Source organism: Malus sylvestris, chromosome 17, assembly GCF_916048215.2.
Source record: "Malus sylvestris chromosome 17, drMalSylv7.2, whole genome shotgun sequence".
Lineage (NCBI taxonomy): Eukaryota > Viridiplantae > Streptophyta > Magnoliopsida > Rosales > Rosaceae > Malus > Malus sylvestris.
The window spans coordinates 28479286-28500426 of record NC_062276.1 but is presented as its reverse complement, the minus strand read 5'-3'; the positions used below and the strand labels follow the sequence as shown (position 1 = coordinate 28500426).

The 21141-nt window shown below is 37.2% G+C and overlaps 4 protein-coding genes across 5 annotated transcripts; 1 reads left to right on the top strand and 3 right to left on the bottom strand.

Moving 5' to 3' along the window:
* Positions 1–1774: 1774 nt before the first annotated feature.
* LOC126610962 (tyrosine aminotransferase-like) lies at positions 1775–5816 on the bottom strand. The gene is made up of 8 exons (XM_050279142.1): positions 5486–5816; positions 4234–4573; positions 3773–3991; positions 3591–3650; positions 3225–3380; positions 3033–3126; positions 2513–2815; positions 1775–2000 (listed from the first exon to the last, which is right to left on the bottom strand). The coding sequence occupies exons 1-7, from the start codon at positions 5767–5769 to the stop codon at positions 2697–2699; spliced, it is 1272 nt and encodes a 423-aa protein (XP_050135099.1). The 5' UTR covers positions 5770–5816; the 3' UTR covers positions 1775–2000; positions 2513–2696.
* Positions 5817–9161: 3345 nt separating this feature from the next.
* Positions 9162–11060, bottom strand: LOC126612419 (DNA-directed RNA polymerases II, IV and V subunit 6A-like). The gene is made up of 5 exons (XM_050280819.1): positions 10893–11060; positions 10418–10593; positions 10276–10327; positions 9520–9587; positions 9162–9422 (listed from the first exon to the last, which is right to left on the bottom strand). Exons 1-5 carry the CDS (start codon positions 10959–10961, stop codon positions 9353–9355), a joined length of 435 nt encoding a protein of 144 aa, XP_050136776.1. The 5' UTR covers positions 10962–11060; the 3' UTR covers positions 9162–9352.
* A 526-nt stretch (positions 11061–11586) lies between these two features.
* On the bottom strand, positions 11587–15160 carry LOC126612146 (pentatricopeptide repeat-containing protein At2g13420, mitochondrial-like). 2 transcript variants are annotated; one of them, XM_050280464.1, is made up of 2 exons: positions 14804–15160; positions 11587–14036 (listed from the first exon to the last, which is right to left on the bottom strand). In XM_050280464.1, exon 2 carries the CDS (start codon positions 13931–13933, stop codon positions 12356–12358), a length of 1578 nt encoding a protein of 525 aa, XP_050136421.1. In that variant the 5' UTR covers positions 13934–14036; positions 14804–15160; the 3' UTR covers positions 11587–12355. The 2 variants fall into 2 exon arrangements, with proteins under 2 accessions (XP_050136421.1, XP_050136420.1); XM_050280463.1 differs by having other exon boundaries at positions 14878–15160.
* Positions 15161–15923: 763 nt separating this feature from the next.
* On the top strand, positions 15924–20424 carry LOC126610335 (nuclear cap-binding protein subunit 2-like). The gene is made up of 9 exons (XM_050278383.1): positions 15924–16120; positions 16367–16453; positions 16603–16826; positions 17258–17396; positions 17474–17507; positions 18565–18675; positions 19522–19575; positions 19699–19805; positions 20064–20424. The coding sequence occupies exons 2-9, from the start codon at positions 16436–16438 to the stop codon at positions 20133–20135; spliced, it is 759 nt and encodes a 252-aa protein (XP_050134340.1). The 5' UTR covers positions 15924–16120; positions 16367–16435; the 3' UTR covers positions 20136–20424.
* The last annotated feature ends 717 nt before the right edge of the window (positions 20425–21141 follow it).

Sequence of the window (21141 nt, the reverse complement as noted above, 5' to 3'; positions counted from 1 at the left end):
ATTTAATTTGTACCCATAGTTTTGAATTTTAATATGTACCCATATTTTTAATTTAATTTGTACCAGTATTTTTTTTATGAACATAACCATGCTAATTATATGTGTTTATTTTATGTTTTAAAATATATCAATAGTTATTACTTGCGCTATATTAATAATACGTGGGTACATTTTTTTTTTTTGCTAGAACTATGTGAAGAGCAAATTACTCTATTATTGATTTTTAAGTAATTGTTATATTTGTAATAATATTATTTGGATTTGTTTAAATTTCATAATTTGTGGGATATTGAATGCATAAATGCATGAGTTAAATCTCTTAAATGATGCTAGGGACTTTGATCAAACTATTTAAATATATAAGGTTTTATTCTAACAACTAGGTTGATTAGGGGCTGAAATCAAAATGTGAATTTAGAAATGAGTGTTCTGTTTGTGACTTGCGATTATTTTCTCTATAACATATATTTTATTCAATATTAATTCATTATATACTTATACATGTTTGAAAGTGCTTCATAACTAAAAATGCTTCAGATCATGTTTGGCAGAAAAAAAAATAGAAGTGCTTGTTAAAAATATCACTTGAAAAGTGTTTTCTGGAAGAAACACTTGATTTTTTATTAAAAAATTCAATGCGCTTCTAATAGAAGTTCTTTTACTCTAGAAGTCCTTCTAAGGCTGATTTGGTGTTGCTTAATTTTTTTAAAGCAGCTTCATAAAAAGGTTAGGGTCTTAATTGTGTTTGGTAACTGAACAAAAATTATGGGTCCAAAATAGAAAGCAGAGGTAGCTCTACACATTCTTCTAAAAAAAAAAAAAATTATTTTTTATTGGAGGCATGTGAACAATACCATATTAATGAAACTTTCATTTTGACAATCTTATCACCATTTGTTTTTTGCTAAAAGCACTTTTAACACTATAGTATACCAAACACTCATCTGCTTTTATTAAGTAGCTTGAAAAAAACACAACTCCAAACTAGTCATGTAAAAGTGTTTTTAAAGAAGCAGTTATGAATGAGCCTTACTTTTTTTTTTTAACAAACGATATTATCTACACTAAGAGGGAGATGGTGAGCTTCAAAATGGGTTAACAATAATTTAGTTCAAATTCGCATTTGACGAGAATCGAACCTAAGACATCTCCCTTACAAGTGAATGAGCCATACTTCTTTAAATCCATGAGTATTTATCATAAATAGCCAAAATTTGATACTCAATTTCATAAATATCAGTTTTTATAAATAATTTCTAATTTAGCCAAATCTACACTAAAAAAAAAACTCAAATACCCAGTAAAATAAAAAAACAATATAAACCTTAAAGTCTAAACCCTCTTGAGACAAAAGTATGAAATTGTGCTGATTCATTCACCAACAACAAAGTATGAAACTTTTGCAGGCTGATGAATGGATCTGGATTCATTGGGTAAAAATTGTTACCGGTGTATATGAACCTATTAATTCTGATCATATATATATTTTTTTAAGCCTAGCAAAGAAATAAAGCTCCCTTTGATCCAATACCCACCCATACCGCATGCAGAGCAACTGAATTCTATGGCTTATCACCGGAAAAATTGTCGGCAACTGGATTCCAAGAATTTGCTTCAGCTTTGGTGGGAAAGAAAATCACGCAAACCCGCATCAATGATAACTCATATAGCAAGGTTGGAATTACAACCCATGAAAGAGGCAGGGTTACTATTGTTAGTATTTTAGATATTTCTATGTAGGACGAAGCCAGAAATTTAACTAAGAGAATGCATCTTAAAAAATTTGACCTCCTTTTTTGGACAAATAAAGCGAGTTCTTTTACAAATGCTGAAAAAATTAATTACAAAATGCCTAATTTTATTACTCTATTGTCTAATTTTATCTTTAATTGTTGACAATCCAATGCTCATTTGTACTAATTAACCAAATACATGCAACTCAACAAGGTTTAGACATTAGTACGTGATAAAAATATACAAAACGGAGGGGCATTTAAAAACTAAAAGAGGATTTTCACTATTTTAATATGATTAATTGAATAATATGTAAAACAAAAAAAATAAGAATGATTAATTGAATAATTTGTAATATAAAAAAAATAAATAATAAGGATGAGAGGGGACATGTGCCCCCACTAAGCCTTACCTCCCTCCGTCCATGTTTCCATGGTGTTGTTGTTGAAACTTACTTTTCAGCGGTAAAGTTAGTTTTTTTTCCGGTGACAACCAAATAGTATGGGAATTTCAAGAATTTTTGGTGTAGTGTAATTTGGTTCTAATTTTTTAAGCATTTAAGTTTATTCAAGTACATTTTTTTATTATAATCCATAGTTTTTATAAAAACTAAACATTTTTGAAATCGAAGGGTAAATTTTGGCTTTATATGATAAATTCTCTAAATCCATTGAATATGCCGTACAAATAATTTAGATTTAAGTTGCATAATTTATCAATAGTACATGTTTTTTAATCTTCTAGAGATGAATGGAGCAATGAGAGAGGCAGATCGAACGCGAAGTTACTGATCTCCGACCACCCTCGATTTTATTTTGTTTATACGTATTACACGACTGGCTAATAGATAAATTTTCGGAACTATCGATCTTCATTTATTCAAGGTAGAGCCAGCATTTGAAGTTTCGAACGGAGCATGGGATCCAACGAGAAGTTGTTGATCACCGTCATCAACAAGTTAACTAATGTTTCTTGGCATGCCGTTGGCAGAAGGCTTTCATCCGGCCAAGGCCATCTTCGAGACATGAATGATCGCAAGCGAAGGTTACGCGCAACCAGTTCTTCATTCCCACAGCCACCCCTGCAAATAATGTTAACCGCGAGGAATTACAGCGAAGTTTATGTGCAATCTTCAACATATGATTCAAATTTGAGTCCTTGTAGTTGATCTCTGACTGTTTGATCAAGTGCTGAAATGATGTGTTTTGACATTCTTCGATTTGGTGTGTTGTTGCAGGTAAGAGAGATTGAAATCCGGTGTTCGATTTTGATGTATGCTAGTGAGTTTTGATTCTTACCAGGTAAAACGACAACAGATTCCTCTTCGGCAAGTTTAATGCAAAACTCCATATCATCACCAATGTCATCCAATAATTCGAGGTTTAGCTTCACCTGCATCACAAAATTTCACATCTTTTACGAATCACAGGCATAAAAACACACGCGTGAGCGCTCACGCTCGCGCGCACATATTTGTGTAATGCCCTTACCATTAGAAACATGGAACCCTCTGGTTTGCTTGGGCAAGTAATGCAGGGGATTTCCTGAAGTCTATCAAAACATATGTCCGCGCAACGTCTTAAAATCGCAATTATGTTTGAATAGAACTCCTCTTTGGTCTTCTCTAGAATTTGAGGAACTGCTGCCTGCATGCATAATAAATCACATTATATAGTGGTCTCCAAGGGTTATGCAGTCTTTCTCTACGGCCTTAAACCGGCACAATACAGTTTGAGCTCGGTTTAACAAGATACTACGCTTGTTAGAAAAATGATCCGATCTTGAGCTTTGGTTATTCGGCTCATAAACTGTAAATAACCAAGCAAGCAAAAAAAGAGCAACTTGATTTACAAAACCTGGACGAAGGTTGCGGGATCAGTTGTAACTTCAAGACACGCCGTTATGCGCTCATTTAGCTGAGGTCAAGAACAAAGCAAAAACAGAGATTTGATTAATTACGGGATATATATTCCAACAACATGATACACACACACACACACACAGAGGTATATATACAGAGAGAGAGAGAGAGAGAGACCCCAGAATTTTTAAGAGCGGCAGTGGGATCACAGGTGACAAGCCAACCAAGTCGCCAACCAGGTACGGTCCATCTCTTCGATATAGAACCAAGCGTAATAACTGGCACAGTAGCTGCAAATGCCGCCATTGGCACAAACTTGGTACTTCCAAAAGTAATCTGCTCATAAACTTCATCAGCAATTACCAGAATCCCAAGCTTCCTCGCTTTCTCCGCAATCTAGAACTCCACCAAAATCAAAACTAGTAATTATCTTTTAGTTAAAATCTTTATTTCAAACCACATTATGAACCGTCTCACTGGTGTATTTGTCGGGAGCCTGAACCTTATAACTAGAGATGTGGTATAAGAAACACAACACGCACGAATTACCTTGATGTATACACACATTAGGACTAGAATCCTTAGATTAGCAAGAAAAACTGAACAAGTAGTAGTTCACGTTAGAGCAATTAACCAACCTTCTCCAAGTGTTGAGGTGAGTGTACATTTCCACAAGGATTGCCAGGATTGATGATCACCATGGCAACAGTATTTTCATCCGAAAGTGCTTCAACAGCTTCGAGATCAACCTCCCAGCCCTTGTCCGGAAGGAGATCATAATGACGGACTTCGAGATTGGAACAGGCCGCCCGAACATCATAGTAAGGGAAGCCTGGCCTCGGAACCAAAATGTTGGCACCCGGACGTGCAAGAGCTTCTATGATGACTTCAATCGCATTTGAACATCCAACTGTAAGATAAACATCGTCCGGTGATAGGTTGTACGGGAGGTCATGGGAGAGGTAACCAGCAATGGCCCTGAACGTTGCATTTCCGGCATCAATTTAGTAACTAGAGTACGTACTAATTAATTTGAAATGTTACTTGAACAAGTGTATAAATAAACACATCATGTATACGTGACAGAACGAAATACGTATAAATTATGTAACTACTTGTAATTAGGCCAAATCAGAGATCATCAATACATATCAAGGTATCACTCTCCCTCAGGTGCAGCGTAAACCTTCATGTGGGAATCAAGTTAAGATTTGAGGTTTCAAACACAAAATATGTTGCGAATGCTGGTTTGGTATTATTGTGCTTTGAAAAAAAATTGTTTCTGCTGTGCTGTGAGAATAAGCTCATTTTTGCTGTTTCACCTTTTTAGCTGTTTTTTCACCTAAAACTATGAAAATAAGTTGTTTTTAAGTGTTTACCAAACACCTTTTTGAGCTTAACTTTTTTTTATACCCACTTTTTATAAAATCATCGCCGGTACTAAATTTGATTAAATTACACGGTTAAACAACTATTGGACTCAAAAGTTCAAACTGTTAACCCGACAAGCGCCTAAATTTGATTAATTTTGATTAATTTTCAAACACACAATAGCCAATCGCCAAGCGTCTAAGCCAACAGTGTCGATGAGACCCCCAATATTCGTTTGACAGATCTAGGAATTAGGTATGATAATTTCTTGTATGACCCGTTAATCCGACAAGAAACAACACGAATCGTCAATATCGGATAACTTATTAAGAATCATTAAAATAACGAGTTTAACTCAACACGATATATTGAGATATCGATATAAAACAAAAATGGCAAACACGACCAGTTTGACAGGCTTAATCTAGACGCAACAAAGCTTCATAGAATTAGAACTTTAAACAAAAAAAAAAAAATTAGGTTGCAGAAATTGTTATCAAAGTTGACTTGTGTATATACCTTCTTGCCGGTAGAATACCAACGGTGGGAGAGTAAGAGTTATAGCGGGCGGAGCGAAGGGCGTCGACGACGGCGTCTTCAGCTGCAGCACTAGTTCGGAAGCATGGGAAGGCGGAGGGGTCACCGTGACCAAGAGGAATGATTGGTCTGTCGTCATCTTTGTTGAGACTTCGCATTATCATGTACAGGATTCCTCGAACTGTGATTGGTGGTGATACCGTTTTTTGCTCTCCATGGAAATTCCCCTCAAAATTCCACTTCTTCTTCGACTCTTTCTCCACCATTTCGATCGTTAATGGTTGGTGGGGGTTTGTGAATTTGAGGTATGTACTCAATGTCTGTTATTTATTTATGGGAGTGTGATATCTACCCATTATTTTGTATTTCTTTCACGCTTTTTTAGTTTTCGACCGTCGGATCGGATGAATTGAAGATGATCAACGGACATGAATTAATAAAGGGGTGGGTAAGAAGTAAAAAGGGATGTATGTATAGCACACCCCTATTTGTAAATGAAACATGTTAAATTTAAATATCTTATGCTGCAAATTTAATATCAATTTATTTTTATAATATTTTAATATAAATAATGTTGTATAAAAAAAATAATTTTAGGAAGACTTCATTCGTAGACCAAATTTTATAAACTAAATGACATGAAAAATGATGATTGAATTATAATTTAAACATTAATAAACGTGCTCATTCATATTAACCACATATTATATCATTTGTGTAGCATTACCTATAAAATAAATCTGTCTTCTCGAAATTATTTTGACTACGTCGTTCTAGCACTTGCCACATGAATTCAATAATTAATTCGTTCGTGACACATACAAAAGGTGTGATTCCTCCTTGGCACAAAAGTACAAAACATACTATGTTTGATTCCATTTTTCTGTTCCTATCAAACCGCTTGCAACACATGTTGGATGTATTTGTTAATCGTGAGTCAATGTTAGGGAAAAAAGAATGTAAGATACTTTAAATACTAGGAATCCTTTTTTAGAAGTAATACAAGAAAATTACCCCGTATTGAACAAGGATTGTATATGTATATATTTCAAAAGAAGTAATCCAAGAAAATTACCCCGTAAAATTCTGTTGTATTCATCGGTAAGAAAATGAAAAAAGTGTTAACGGTGATTGAATTAACGATAAATAGAATTTTGAGTTTCTAAAAAGTACTTTGATAAAGAAAGAGGATTTTGGTTTGAAATTTTCTATGAAAATCGGAAGTACCAAATATTCTATGTTTTTAACTGTTACATCTTCAATTAATAATACAAATATTAAGATCTAATAGTTAAAAAGTCTGAAATATCCCATACTTAGAAAACACACAAATTTTTTATCCTTGATTTAGTTCTTCACCTTAACTGTAGAAAAATGATTGATCAAATCATAATGATAAAAAATTCTTGTTTTGAAATGGATTGAACAACAACCGGGAGCAATTGATTTATTACACTTAGTTATTAATATTGGTTTAATTTGCAGGCCATTGGGAGCTTCTTAATTGATTTATATATTTAGCGAAGTCAAAAATGTTGTCTTGGTCATGAGGATGATTAAGAAATGCATGGTTGCCCTTCCTTAGACTTGACGTGATCTTGCTCCTTTACGATGACATTATGTTGTCTTTTCTCTTTAGCAATGACCAGTGTGGTAGCCGGTAAAAGTTTGTTGTGTCGATTATTATTTGGGTATGGTTATTGAAGTTCTTGGAGTCTAGTTGTTGTTCAAGATTGAAGTTCTTATCAGGTTCTTGATTTCTGGTTTTCACAGTGCACATAATCTATTTGATTAAATGTTTCAGTAAGAAAATGTTTGATTTCTGATCGAAACAGAGGTGAATATCTTCGTTCATATCTTCTCTAGTTGGGGTACAGATTCAAGGTTCGCAGAATGTCAGGTTCATTTATCTTGCACTCTATGTGTTTGATGGAATGTCGCAGTCAAAGTTCTTTGCTTCAAATTGCATAATTGTTAGAGGCCAATAGCCATAAGTGTTGAAATCATGAAAATTGTAGATAAATGAGGTGTTTGTTGGGATAGAGAGGCCGATAGCCATTTCCCTTTTATGACCCACTTCAGAAAGGCCGATAGCCAGAAGTGTGTGTAAGTTGTTTGTTTCCTCCACAAGGCCGATAGCCGGAGTGAAAAGTTATGTTTCAGATATTGTGTGTTACTCCTTAAAGGCCGATAGCTGGAGTAACGTTCTTGAATAGTTTTTGTTTGTCGTTATTGTGTGCAACTCCATTAAGGCCGATTGCCGGAGTGCAGTTCTTGTTCCCTTTCTTCATTAAAGGCCGATTGCCGAAGAGGGTTGTGTTTCTTGATTTCTGTGATTGTAAAGCTTGTTGTTTGATGACTGTGGATGCTGTTGAAGCATAGATTGTGTTGACTGATGAATGGGAGATTGTTGATTATGTTGAAGACTAGATGGATGTGATTTCACCATAGAAGTGGAGATTGGACAAGTTTTGGGATATATCCTTGCTGCTGCCACGACTGTTGTGGAACTATCTGCTGCCACAGTTGGATATGATCTGACAGATGTAAACCTGAACCAGTTGGTTGAAAGGGTATTGGTAGCTACAGCGGTGAATTAGTTTGAGGGGCTGAAATTCTTTGGGAAGTTGATTGATGAGTATGAAATAACACTGCTCTTGAGTAATTTTTCAATGCTTGCAGCCATGGAGGATTAATTGATGATGGGAGCAGAGCTAGGAGTACATCGACAAGAAGGATTTCATTGTTCTGCAGCATTCATTCAATCTCAACCTGGGGATCCCAGTTGAGATTGAGGGGGGATGTTGAATATATCATTCTAGCTCAACAATAGTTAGTTAGACAGTTGAGAATGTGGCTATATAAACTGTTGTCTCATAGTTGTAAATATTCATTCAATCAATACAATTCCTATTCTCTCTAAACTCTCTCTCTCTCTCTCTCTCTTGTTTCTCTTTGCCTTCTTCCTCTTTCTCTGTACAAATCCTTCATCTTTGCAATGTAGTTAACAACAGATAGGTATTAGTGGCATTTACATGTTTGTGGTTGTGGTGGCCATATAGAAGTTTAATTTGTTAGATTGTGTAATTCACTCAAAATCAATAGCGAGAGGAAGAAGCAATAATTAAGAAACCTAAACATTAGCACAAACAATTACAAAGCGTAGAGATAAATTGGTATTGTCCAAGGTTAATTAACGGATCCAACCATTATCAACCCGACTCGATCAGGTATGACCTAAAACCGTAATTTTCGACGGTTTTGTGATCGTGTTTAAGGGTCGGGTACATCTTGCCAAGTCCAGTCCGACTATTTTTTTTGTTTACTTTGCTCAAATCATGTCAAATTTCTGTGTTAATTTTAACGGTAAATGAGAGTTGTTCAGAAACAAAAAAGAAACGAAGGACGAAATATAAATCGTGGATCAACTAAGCCCTCTTGGGGACTTGTTTAAGAATAAGAAAGAGGAATTTCATGTAAATACCATTGAATAAGGTTTGATCCTATTCATGGGGATTCTATAAAAATTCCATTCCAAAAAGAGAGTTCGAAACAATTGGGATTTTTTAGAGATTGGATGCAGTTACTAATTCATGATTTGGCATCTCGATTCAGCCGATCTGGCATGGATAATCTTTAAAAGAAGAATGTCCTCAACTTCCTTAAAACATACTTAAATTTCTATGTCCTCAACAGTACATCAAAACATTTACAAATGACAGATAGAAAAGGTCTCGTAGCATGTAAGTTTATAGGTAAAATGTTACAAGTCAACAGAAGCAGATCTTCACGGGAAATTTATAGATAAAATACCGACATCGGAAACCATTTTTCATGCATAGATGATGATCATTCACCTCCCACCTGCCTCTTCCACGAGTCTTCCACAATCAACTCATCTACTCCCCAATCTTCGTAACTGAAAATTTTCAGACCCGATTAAAACGTTTCTAAAACACATGCGAAAGCAAAAATACAATGCTTAGAATGAAGATAAACTAAAATCAAAACCGCACCTTCCATCAGGCAGGTAGCGGCGAATGGTGAAGGGCACCTTCCGCTCACGAAGCTCCTTCATAGCAATCTACACCATCATAACATACGAGGTCATACCAGTGTAGTGTAAGGGAACCCTATGTATTGTATCATTACATTACTAAACAATTGGAGCTCTCACAAGTCAGATTAGATAACATAATTTCTTTTTCCGCTTAAAGAAATAACTAATATGTTTTCTCATGTTCTATGGAAAATCATTCTCAACATGATATACGGAGGATGGTATCCTAATATTATCCAGAAAGACAGGGATCAGTTTTCTGTAGAAGCAAAGAAAGCCAAAAGTAGAAAGAGAAAAACTGAACATCAAAGTAAAGTGCAATTAGATGCTATATCAAGATAACATGCACATTGTCACAAGTCACAACAACACACAATTTCTGGCCATTTTCCGTTAGTCAGACAATGGCACATGGTACAATAAGATACTATAAGGTTTGGCCGTTCTTCGATTTTAACTCTTAATTTATAAAAACTAGTTGTTTTAGAGGAATGTGGAAGAAAACAATAGCGGAACAAAAATCCAATATGCAAGCACTTGTTCTGTGCATGTAATAGAGCAGGTTAACATGGTAACTGTTCTATCCAATACACAAGCACTTGTTTTGTGAACGCAAAGTGAAGCAGCAGGTTAACATGGTAACAGTTCTACTTTCTAGGCATCGATTGATTCCAGTATCCGAGCATAAAATATAGGTGCAGGAAAATGTTACCTCAAGCGGGTCAGTCTCACCCTGCAACTCAACCATCACAGGGGCATTCATGCTGCTCATCCAAACCATACAATCTCAATCAATTTCCAATTCAAATCAATCAACAACAAAGATTCAAAATTGAAACTGAATAGAAATATACCTGATCTGCACAGCACGAGTACCCAATATTCTAGCACGTTCATATTTGGTCATAAATTTGGATGTTCTTCGCGGTCGTTCCACCGGTGCTTCTTCTTCTTTGTCATCAACTTCAATGGCATCGCCTGGAAGATCATCGTTAGCATTCTCCGCATCCTCTACCTCCTCTGCGCCTTCCTGTCCATTATCCAATTATTCTTCTTCAAATTTATTTTTTATGCAACGATATTTACACTAAAAGTGGGAAATAAATTGGTATCGAATTCACAATCCATGAGATTCAAACCTAAAACCTAGGACCCTAAACCCTAAATACCACTAGACTGTATTACTATATCGCAACTTCAAATTTATTTCTTTAATTTTTTCAATAAAATACAAACTATGAATCCAGTCAATTTGTTAATCAGAGATTTTAACAGCAATCATCATAAAATTGAAAGAAGCAAGAGACAAAATTAAAGTAAGATCGTTACCTCAATCTCTGGCTCTACCGGCTCATCCTCGTACCCGATGTCCATATCATTGTAATCTTCGTCCGCCATGGTTACTTGGTGATTTCTATGTGCCGCTGGAGAAAGAAGAAGCAGCAGCAGAAGCAGCTGGAGGCGTCTTTCAAAAGCGGAGGAAGGGACTTCGACCTTATTATATCAGAATTTTAAGTAGGTCAATAAAATACCTATACGGTCAACGATGATAGATGTAAAAATATTACATTTAATGGACGGTTCACCGTGAAATTTTTAACAATTCATATGAATCACACAAAAATGAACGGTTTATTATGAGGAAACTACCTATTACTCAAACGGTTGGTTCATTTTACACATACGGATAACTAAACGATCTTAAACTGAATAATTTTTTGCAGGTATGATCTTTAGATGATGATAAAGAGAATGAACGATTCTGATTATGATGTCGTCCACCAATCATTCTGTCGTCGTTGATAAGACTGAGCCTCGATTGACGAGCAGAAATGCTCACATCATTAGTTTTGATTATGGTCACCATTGTAAGGCCGGATTAGGCAGTTCCGATTATGGTCACCGTTATGAGGGCAGATTAGGGCCTTAGGGTTTAGAAAAACAAAATAAAGGACGAATTGGGATTAAGATGCATTTTTTCCCATTAAGTATGAAAAGAAATTAAGTAAACAATAAACCGGTGTTAAGTACAAAAGAACTCATCATTTTATTCAAATAAGAAGCTTTGTTTGTATGAGTACATTGTTATCTATCCTTCTTCAGCATGCACCAAAATAGACAGGAACAACCACAAGGTCCACAACCACGAAAAATTCCAAGACCACAATTTCCTCGAGGCGCAGTTTGAGCCTGAGAGTGAAGCTGATGAAGTCGATATTCTTGGTTCAGTAAGAGTGCGTGAAGTTGATCAAACGTTGGAAGGACTGATCGTGTAGGGATGAACCTCGTAAAAGATTCATAACCATCACCCAAACCGGCGAGAGTGAAGCGAACAAGCTCAGAATCCGAGACACGATTCTGAATGGCTGCGAGGGGATCTGCAAGTGTTTTGATCTTGTCAAGGTAATCACAGATGCTAGAGTTGCCCATGTCGATGGTTTGAAGTTGAAGTTTGAGATGGAGTGCCCGAGTCATAATCTGCGGATGAAATTTTTTTTCTTGAGAGCCCGCCACACATCTTGAGAGGTAGTCAAGCCAAGAAACTCTGCCAGGATCGGTTCAGAGGGTTGCGCAGATCCCAGAAAGTTAATCTGTAAGGCCAAGTAGAAATACAAGAAACTGCAAGCATCTCATTTACTGCATCATTATAGAGAATTAATCAATGCTTGGAATGAAAGACACGAAATGATTGAGGTTGAATGTGACTCTCTGCCAAAGGCACAGCAATATCTCTTGAAAACAAAATGCAGATGCTCACTGCATGCATCCTACAGTTGCCTGCAGATGGAATATCATCTCCTAAATGGCTTAAGGTGATACTTTTGGAACTCTGATCCAAACGAAATAGACTCTTCATCGAGTTTCTTCTTCAATCTTCGCCAAGTTCTCAACATATCAGATTGTATCAACCCTTTGTAGAGTGTCTCAAAAGTAATCTTCTGAGGAAGAAGACCCTTCTCTATCATCTCCACAAAGAACTGACAAGCCTCCCTCCACTTCTGTTTTGCACATAACCCATGAATCAACATAGTATACGAATCCAAATCTGGTCCCACCCCACTCTCTTTCATATCATTCCATATTTCTTTCACAATCTCCATTCGATTCAATTCCAAAAGCATTCCCACCAATATGTTATAAGTGTGCATACTGGGCACGCAGAAACCATCCTCCTTCATCTTCCTGTACAACTTCAAAGCACCTTCCCCGTTCTTTCTCCCCCTGTACTCTTTGAAGAAACAATTATACGTAGCTGCACATGGACTAACCCCACTTCTCACCATCTCACCAAGCAACTCCTCTGCATCCTCAAGTCTCCCGCACGAGCAAAGACACTTTACAACTGAAGTGTAAGTTTCCACTGTGGGGAATATCCCTCTCTCCCTCATCAGCTTCAGCTTATCAAGCGACAACTCGGGCTTATGTGCCCGGCTATAAACATGAAGCACAATCGAAAAACTAGTGACATCGGGCTCAATCCCTCTATTCCACATTTCCTCAAACACCTTCTCTGCATTCCTTATCGTCTTCTCAAACCTTTCCTGAGGGTGCAAACTCGCACGCCTACAAATACCATTCAGGAAGACATTATATGTAACGACATTGGGCTCAATACTATGCTCAATCATATCCCTCAAGAATCTCTCTGCCATATCGAAACGACCAATCTTACACCACCCATAGATCAAAACAGTGTACATTTTGACATCAGGGACAAACTCATGCTTCTTTTTGTTAAAAACTTCTGTTGCAACCTTAACATGACCGTATTTGCAAAGGGTATCAAGCAAAAAGCAAAAATCTTGGCTACTGGGCTTGGTTTGGACGAAGGTTTCAATGTCGTCAAAGGCCCGAATGGCTTGGCGGGTGAGGCCAGAGGAGATCAATCGGCGAATTAGGGTAAGAAATGTGGTGGCAGTGGGAGTGAGGTTGAAGTTGTCCATTTCAACAATGAGCTGCCAAGCGACGTCATACTGACGGACCTTGGCAAGGATGTCAATGAGCAGGTTGAAGGAGGCAGTGGTGAGAGGAGGGTTGGGGAGGGACTTGGCATAGTGGAAGAAGGCAAGGGCAATCTTGGAATTATTGGTGAGACGGAGGAGGGTGTGGTGGACGAGTTGGGAGGAGAGAGTAATACCGTGGAGTTGGAGAGAGGACTCCATAGCGTGGAAGGGATTATGGTGGTGGACAAGGATTTTCGATATCAACTCAGCATCATTAGCGTCCTTTGTGTCTCCATTTGGGTCATTAAGGTTGGGGAATGAAGAGCAGGAACGACGGATTTGAACTGAATGGAAACTACCATGAGAGGAGAATAACTGGAAACAACGCAAGGACGAGCAAGAGCGACTTTGTGCTGAAAAAATCATCCTTAGTCCTTACAAAGATAAATCTACCTTCCTACCAGTTGGGTAATGAATAAAATTATCAGCCAGCTGAGCAAATTGAGTACACTTTCTACAGATGCAACACCTGCCAATGTAAAAGAAACAAATCAACAAATTAATTTATCCCACTTCCAGTAAGAGAATACCGATAGTCATATAGGAACACGTATAATTTATGAAGCTCCATCTCCATGGCATAGTTCCTATGAAAAATGCTAAACTGTTGGACCTAGCATACATTTTCGATTGTAAAAGATAAAATGCATTACTCAAATACTCAGCTGCCAAGCTGATCTTTACTCCCCAAAATTTTAAGATGCCACAGCTATAAACCAGACAACCAAACGTGACACAGATCGTCCTAAATAAGAATACCCTCGAAAAACATTACGTCATAAGTTCATTTCTCCATCTTTTATGTTGCTATTTTTTTCACAAGGTTCTCTCACTACTCTCTTTGCATCGCAACCTGTTTGCTTTTCACCATATCAAAGTTCGAATTCTTGGGCTAATACCATCGCCACTGGGATGGTGGTCTAACATTCTCATGTCCCACATCTGCCAATCAAACCTACCAAAAATTCATTACCACCCAATTAACTGGTGCCGCCTCGACTGGTACTGTAAAAGCTCTAAAACATGTGTTTGTATTGAAGGAAAGGATTATGCAATTAACTTTTGAGAAGGGATTATGCAAAGGTCCTAATGCAAAACTTGATTTCACCCCTAAAACAAATTAAACCCCGATTCCTAAGTTCCTAACCCTAAAACTTAACCCTCCAACTTGAAAATCCCCAATCTAAAATGAAATTAAGGTACAAATGAAACTTGAAATTAAGTAAGATAAATTACCTAAGCAAGAATTATAGATCAATTCCAAAACTAATAAGAAAAAAGAGACAAAAACACTGATAAGCCAAACACACCCAAACGGCGTTGTTTGTTCCCTGCTCTAGCTCTGCAATTTGCTTCAACGTGACGAGTTCCCCTTCAAATTATTTGGGTCAGCTTTCTCCAAGTGGAGTGGAAGCAAGCCCAGAATGACGACCACAACCCTGTCGTCGAAGCTCTAGTTACACAGACAGACTGAGGAGCACCGCCATGGTTAGTCGACGCGGAAGGCGAAGACGAGGCCATCAATTTTTCTTTTCTTTTTTCTTTCTTTTTGGTAGCGGACGACATCGTTTTTGGGATTCGTTTGATGTTTTTCAATTTTGAGTTTTTGGCTTTTGATCTTTAATGTTCACTTCTTTGGAAAAATCTGAATTTTATTCAGTAATTTTGAGATAAATACCGAGCACTGTTCTAAAAATTCTTGCCTATACACTAGGTGGCTGGCCACCGTTTTGATTAATACCTAGGCGTTTGAAAATTAAGAAAACCGTCTAAATTGCAACTCATTTAGACAGAAAATAGATAACTTCAATTTACATTTTATTTTTTTAATAAATTGTAAGAGACTTGTTAAATACTTAAATGCACACACATTATATGTTTGTTCCCCATGTTTTCATTATGTATACTTCATAATACATATGTCATTCTATTTTGTAGTTTACGATGAAATTATATATATTTTAAGTATAAATTGATACTTATTTACACGAAATATAATGGATCTACTTAAATCCGTCTAGACCTCGTCTGGCCGCCTAGGCCCTAGGCTCCAGCCTGCTGTCCTACTAGCGTCTTTTAGAACTTTGATACCGAGTAATTATTTTTATTTAAAAAAATAAAAATCAAAAAGTGAAAATTTTATAAAATTAGAGAAAATTCACTTATATTTTTATGTACTTGGTGCAAGTTCGATCTACATCGGTCTTCCTAATTTAACAACTAATAATTTAATATACTACCGCTACGTTTGTAAAATCAAAAACCAAATCAACAGTGTTAACACTTCTCTTTTGTTTATATTTTTGTATTCATATTTAGGTGAAGTCCAAAAAGAGAAAAATCAAAATATAATGAGGGAAATGATAAAGAAGCTGCCGACCCAGACCCGGTCCGGAACTTGGGAATCCACCCGAAGCTCTAAATCAAGTTGAAAGAAGGGACTTGGGAATCCACCTCGTCGTCCTCCTCCTCCTCGACCTCGAGTCCTCCTCCGTCTACACTCCTCAACTCTCCCGAGCTAGCGAGGCCAAAGCTCCCCCTTCCTCTTCCTGGGTACTCCCTCTCTCCTCTCTCTTTCCCTCCACCTGGGAATTGAGATTGTTCTTAAATCTACCACTGTGTCTAGTATTTAATGCAATTTTGGAGTGAGCTTTGTAATTCTGAATTTCTGAGTCTGCATTGTATTGGACTGAGCTTTGTAATTCATATTCTTCTTTCTTTCTACCTCCAATTTTAGTATTTAATGCTCCGACCTAAAGTATTATGCTTTGAAATTGCTTCAATCAACTTGTTTTACAGATTTGATAAAACTCCGCAACTTGTTCTTCAAATTTTACCTCACTGGTTTGCCCTCGGTTACAGACCGCCATGGCTTCGTTGTTTAAGGTAAATAAATTGCTCCATCCCATTCGGGTGACTTTAAATTTGGCGCTTTTATTAGATAGCGTTTGCCACATTGTGTCCTAGGCTGTTTCACGCGTTTTTTTTTTTGAACTTGTTGTTCAGCGTTTAGCGTCTTTTTGTTTTGTCATTAGGACCAATCAAAGCTTTCCCAGTACCGGGATAGAAGGTTTCCGGGGTCACAGGAGGAATTTGAACAAGCGCTCTTGGCATCGACAACGGTTTACATTGGAAATATGTCCTTCTATACGACAGAAGAGCAAGTTTACGAGCTCTTCTCTCGCGCTGGGGAAATCAAGAAGATAATTATGGGCTTGGATAAGAACACGAAAACGCCTTGTGGTTTTTGTTTTGTCCTGTAAGACTTCATTCCTTCTTCTTCATATTGTTAATGTCTTGTAAGGAAAAAGTTTAGGGGTTATTAAGAGACAATTTCAAATTAACTGATTGGCGTCAGTTACCTGAGGTTGTGGTAAAGAGAGGCGGTACTCCCACCCCCATTCCTGTTGTTGCTTAAACTATGGCTAGCAAGTGTCAACCATCATATTTTGTCGAAGTGCACATTGTACCTGCCCCAAATTGTCTGATCTTTTGTTTTATCATTAGAAGCTCGTCATATGTTATGATTTAAATTGATTGTGTGATGCTTCAGAAGTTTATCATTTCTTAGCAGTCTTTGTCAAGATATGTGTAGCATGTAACTTGGTCCTGTATGTTGAGAATTAGTAAAAGGCACATTTTCCCCCTTTCTGAGAGTTAGATGCTTAATCCGTATGCATTTATTAACAGATACTATTCTCGAGAGGATACTGAGGATGCTGTAAAGTATATTAGCGGGACTATTCTTGATGATCGCCCTATTCGTGTGGATTTTGATTGGGGATTTCAAGAGGGAAGGCAATGGGGTCGTGGGCGAAGTGGTGGACAGGTTTATTACTCCGCCTTCTTGTCATGGGAAAAATGTACCATTCTGATTGTTTTGATTTTATCTTCTCTGTTTTGCAGGTGCGCGATGAGTATCGTACTGATTATGATCCTGATATCCTTTTGATTAGTTTGGAATGTCTGGAAAAGCTTTCTTTAGTATGGTTTATAGATCATAGTGTTGCTCATTCCTCTGAGATTAAAAATGGTGCCAAGTTTTTATTTTTCTAGCAAATCTAGTTAGATTGTCCATGCTAAATTTATATACACGTTTCCCTTTGCATTCAATTTCTATTCAAGTTATTTTTCTATCATGGTTTCTGTTTCACAAACTTAAGAATTGTAAGGAGTGGTAGGTAGAGCATGTTGTATATGCTTTAAAACTGTGAAGGGCTATATATTCTACTTAGAGACTATTTACTGGGTGGATAAATTCTTGTAGATTGTGCTTTCCTGTGCCCCTGTACCTACTTAATTTTAGATTATGAATGCGATGGATATTAGTTCATCAATGGGTACTTTATGGCACTACTATGCTGCCGTAAATTTATGGACTCATGTCGTCTTAACTTTTCCAAATTAGAACATTTTAACTCGGTCAACCTATCTCCCGTTGTAGCTATATCTATTGTAATTACTGTTTGGTTTCACAATTCTTTTGTGGATGGACATCAAGTATATACCTTTTCCCCCTCTACTATATGTTTTTTTTTTTATCTTTATGTATTCTCTAGCAGCTATTTTCTTATTTTATTTTTTTGTAAAGCTTATCTACATATTTTTATTTGTCACCCAAGTAACCGTTTAATCTATTGATCCCACTTTGTTAGAGTTGCAGAAAGAAGATATAAACTGTGTAGGTCTTTGCGGCTTAAATTTTATGTGACATTCAGTCCGAGTAAACCACTTCTCTTTTTCTTTTCTTATGATGTGCTTAGAATTAATTTATGCTATTAACTTCAAAATCATTCTGGTTCATGTGTTTGAGTTGCTCTGAGTGCCCTTTTTTTTATTTGACTTGTGGCGTTTCTGTTCACTTTCTGGTTGTGAAGCATTTTCTATTTAAAAAGTACAGCACTTTCAAAATTTAAAGCAGGTGATGGATATTTAGTCTACATTATCGAATACGAGATGAAAAAAACGTTGTCCTTTGTTTCCTTAATATGCTATACGTAGAGGTGGATATGGTAAGTTAGTTCAAAAAGAGTTGGAAGCTCAAAGAACGCTTGTTGATTATGGAACTGGATCATTGGGCTCTTTCCCACCAGTCATGCCACCTCAATGTAAGTTACTTGAAACTATTTGATCTATTTCTAGCTTTAAACTGCATGTATAGTTCAAGGGATTAGGATATTTTGCTGGAGCGGTTGTCTTTGCTTTTATAATTGCATTAGGATTTTAGAGTAGGTTGATTGCAGGTGCACTGCGTAATGCGTACTGACAACTGCATCCTTAGGAAAGGACCTAACCTGAAATGGTGCAGCTAAGCATCCTCCAGATGGAGAGCGGACCTAACCTAACGGGAAATTTCTTAGCTTTATAAGCTGAAATGTCTTGTAGAAGCCATTTTAGGTCAAACAACTTATCATTGCGTTGTGAGCTATAGGAATAGGCAACGCACCCCAGTTGTCTCCAACCACTACTGATTAGAATAATCTGGGTATTGCCACTTTAATGACTCCAAATTCACTCAATTATTACCTATTCACTAGTGCAGACATGATCGAAAAGTCACTCAATTATTGAAATATGTCTCATTTCTCTAGCATTTTGGTGTCTCGTATTTGGAAAATTTGAATAGCCAGCAAAAAGTATGGTTCAAAGGAAAACTTAGTGCTTGAAATTATAGACATTGGATTCATATTGCAAAACAGAAGTGAGGTGGAATTTGGGTGGGGTGGGGTGGAAGAATTACTGATCTGTGTGTCACGACTGCAAATAGAACCTGTAACTTCACGCATTGCATCAGGATTGAATGCAATTATCTGAAGGGACAACAAACTTTTAGTAGCGAGCCTGTTGAGATACATAACTGTTTGCTATGGTGGTGTAAGTTAGAGTTTAATCTAGTGTATTAATAAACATGATAGAGTTCCTCTTTTAACGCTTTTGAGTTTTAAATGGTTCAGATGGTAGACATGGTGGAGGTCCGAATCATGGGGGTACTCATCGGCCTCGTAGAGGTATCTATTATTAAAAATATTTGTATGATTGGTGTACTAGATTTGTGCAGTCGTTTCTGCCGGTATTTGTTTTACCACTCTTTTGAACAACTGATTTAATTTGATACTTTTTCGCCAAAGCAGATTATCCTAGGAAGCGGTACCGAGATGATGACCGCCAATCATATGACGACTCAAAGAGAAACTCGGATTATGAATCGCAGAAGAACTCCGATCACGAATCTAGACCAGTAATTTCTAACGACTCACGTCCCAATTTGTTTTGAATTCTCTTATTTTATATGGTATTTGCAATTGCCAACCTGTTTGCCATGCAATGTAACATCGTCTCTATGACCGAAAGAGTTCCAGTTCACATGTGTATTGATGTTCCTGTTTCCTCTCTTTCGTTGGAATGCCATCGCGGGGGCAATTGTACATTCACTATTGAAACCAAAAAGTACAAGGACGGGCGTTTTAATTGATATATTTTTTATTTGCTGCAACAGGAGAAAAATCCACGGTTTCGTGAGAGTGGTGACTCAGATGACGATGAAGATGAGCAAAAGCGGCAAGCTTAATCAGAATCCACAGCCGGGGATTGATCAGTGGACTGACACTTTACGGCAGATAGAATTCAACGGTGTCCAAATCGGAATGTTAACTTAATTCTGCCCCAGACAACTTGAAGACATGATCATCTTTTGTAGATTTAATTTCTTGAAGGCCTAGTTTTTGCACTTAGTCCTGCACAGGAGAGGAATCAATTACGTATATGTTAGTATTTGCATGGATTCGATTACGCTCGAGATAAGGAGATTGAGAATGAACATTTTACTAGTCATTCTGAAAAGCTACAGTTTTTTTCGATATGTAGCCTCAAATGATTATTATTTCATGTACCTGTTACTTTGGCTGCTATTGCTAGTTTGCGATATCTAGTCTCGATTCTCGAATGATTTATTATTCCAAGTCAGTGAAAGATCTTTCTTGATAGATCCTTCCGGTTTGAGCAAAGTTTACCGGAGAAGGTTGGTAGTCAATCGTAGATCAGCGGGTTTTGGTCGCCAGTGAACATGTAAGGGATGTCGTCGAACGGGTATCCATCCCGGGATGTGGAGTGTGTGCCGGAGAGCGAACACGAGAACACCAAGATATAAGGGGTTCGACGATGTTCTTTTTACGTTCAAGGACATCAATAAATCACTTTCGCTAAGAGAGAAATTAACTTGTACAAAACTAATGCTCAAATCTTAATCTGGTTTTCCCATTGAGAAATGAGGTTATGGCCTCCTCCTATTAAGAGTGGAACTTCAATGCCGTGGCCTGTGGAGCCTGGTAGTCGGACATTGACTCGAGCCATTTTTCTTAACAAACAAGTGGGAGAGGCAGGATTCGAACCTACATAGATAAATTTCAACAAAATTTACAGTATGTCGCTTATAACCGCTCTGAAAGGTCAACCCAACTCTAACTGTACAACTTGAGATCGGGTTTCATTAGGTTGCAAAAATAATATGAACCCAACCAAACCCAATGTGAAACGAGTTGACTTGGGTTTGGGTTTGGGTTCCGGTTCCGAGACTT

Bases quoted from the DNA above. Each gene is read 5' to 3' on its own strand.
- LOC126610962 (XM_050279142.1), bottom strand. From the start codon at position 5,769: ATGGTGGAGAAAGAGTCGAAGAAGAAGTGGAATTTTGAGGGGAATTTC. The intron at 4,574-5,485 runs GTATATACACAA...TGCAACGTTCAG, and splicing joins GGTATTCTACCGGCAAGAAG to GGCCATTGCTGGTTACCTCT. The intron at 2,816-3,032 runs GTAAGAATCAAA...CATTATTTGCAG, and splicing joins ATCTGTTGTCGTTTTACCTG to GGGTGGCTGTGGGAATGAAG.
- LOC126612419 (XM_050280819.1), bottom strand. From the start codon at position 10,961: ATGGCGGACGAAGATTACAATGATATGGACATCGGGTACGAGGATGAG. The intron at 10,328-10,417 runs GTATATTTCTAT...TTGGATGAGCAG, and splicing joins ACTCGTGCTGTGCAGATCAG to CATGAATGCCCCTGTGATGG. The intron at 9,423-9,519 runs GTGCGGTTTTGA...GAAAATTTTCAG, and splicing joins CGCTACCTGCCTGATGGAAG to TTACGAAGATTGGGGAGTAG.
- LOC126612146 (XM_050280464.1), bottom strand. From the start codon at position 13,933: ATGATTTTTTCAGCACAAAGTCGCTCTTGCTCGTCCTTGCGTTGTTTC.
- LOC126610335 (XM_050278383.1), top strand. The intron at 17,508-18,564 runs ATATCCTTTTGA...AATATGCTATAC, and splicing joins TCGTACTGATTATGATCCTG to GTAGAGGTGGATATGGTAAG. The intron at 19,576-19,698 runs GTATCTATTATT...TCGCCAAAGCAG, and splicing joins TACTCATCGGCCTCGTAGAG to ATTATCCTAGGAAGCGGTAC.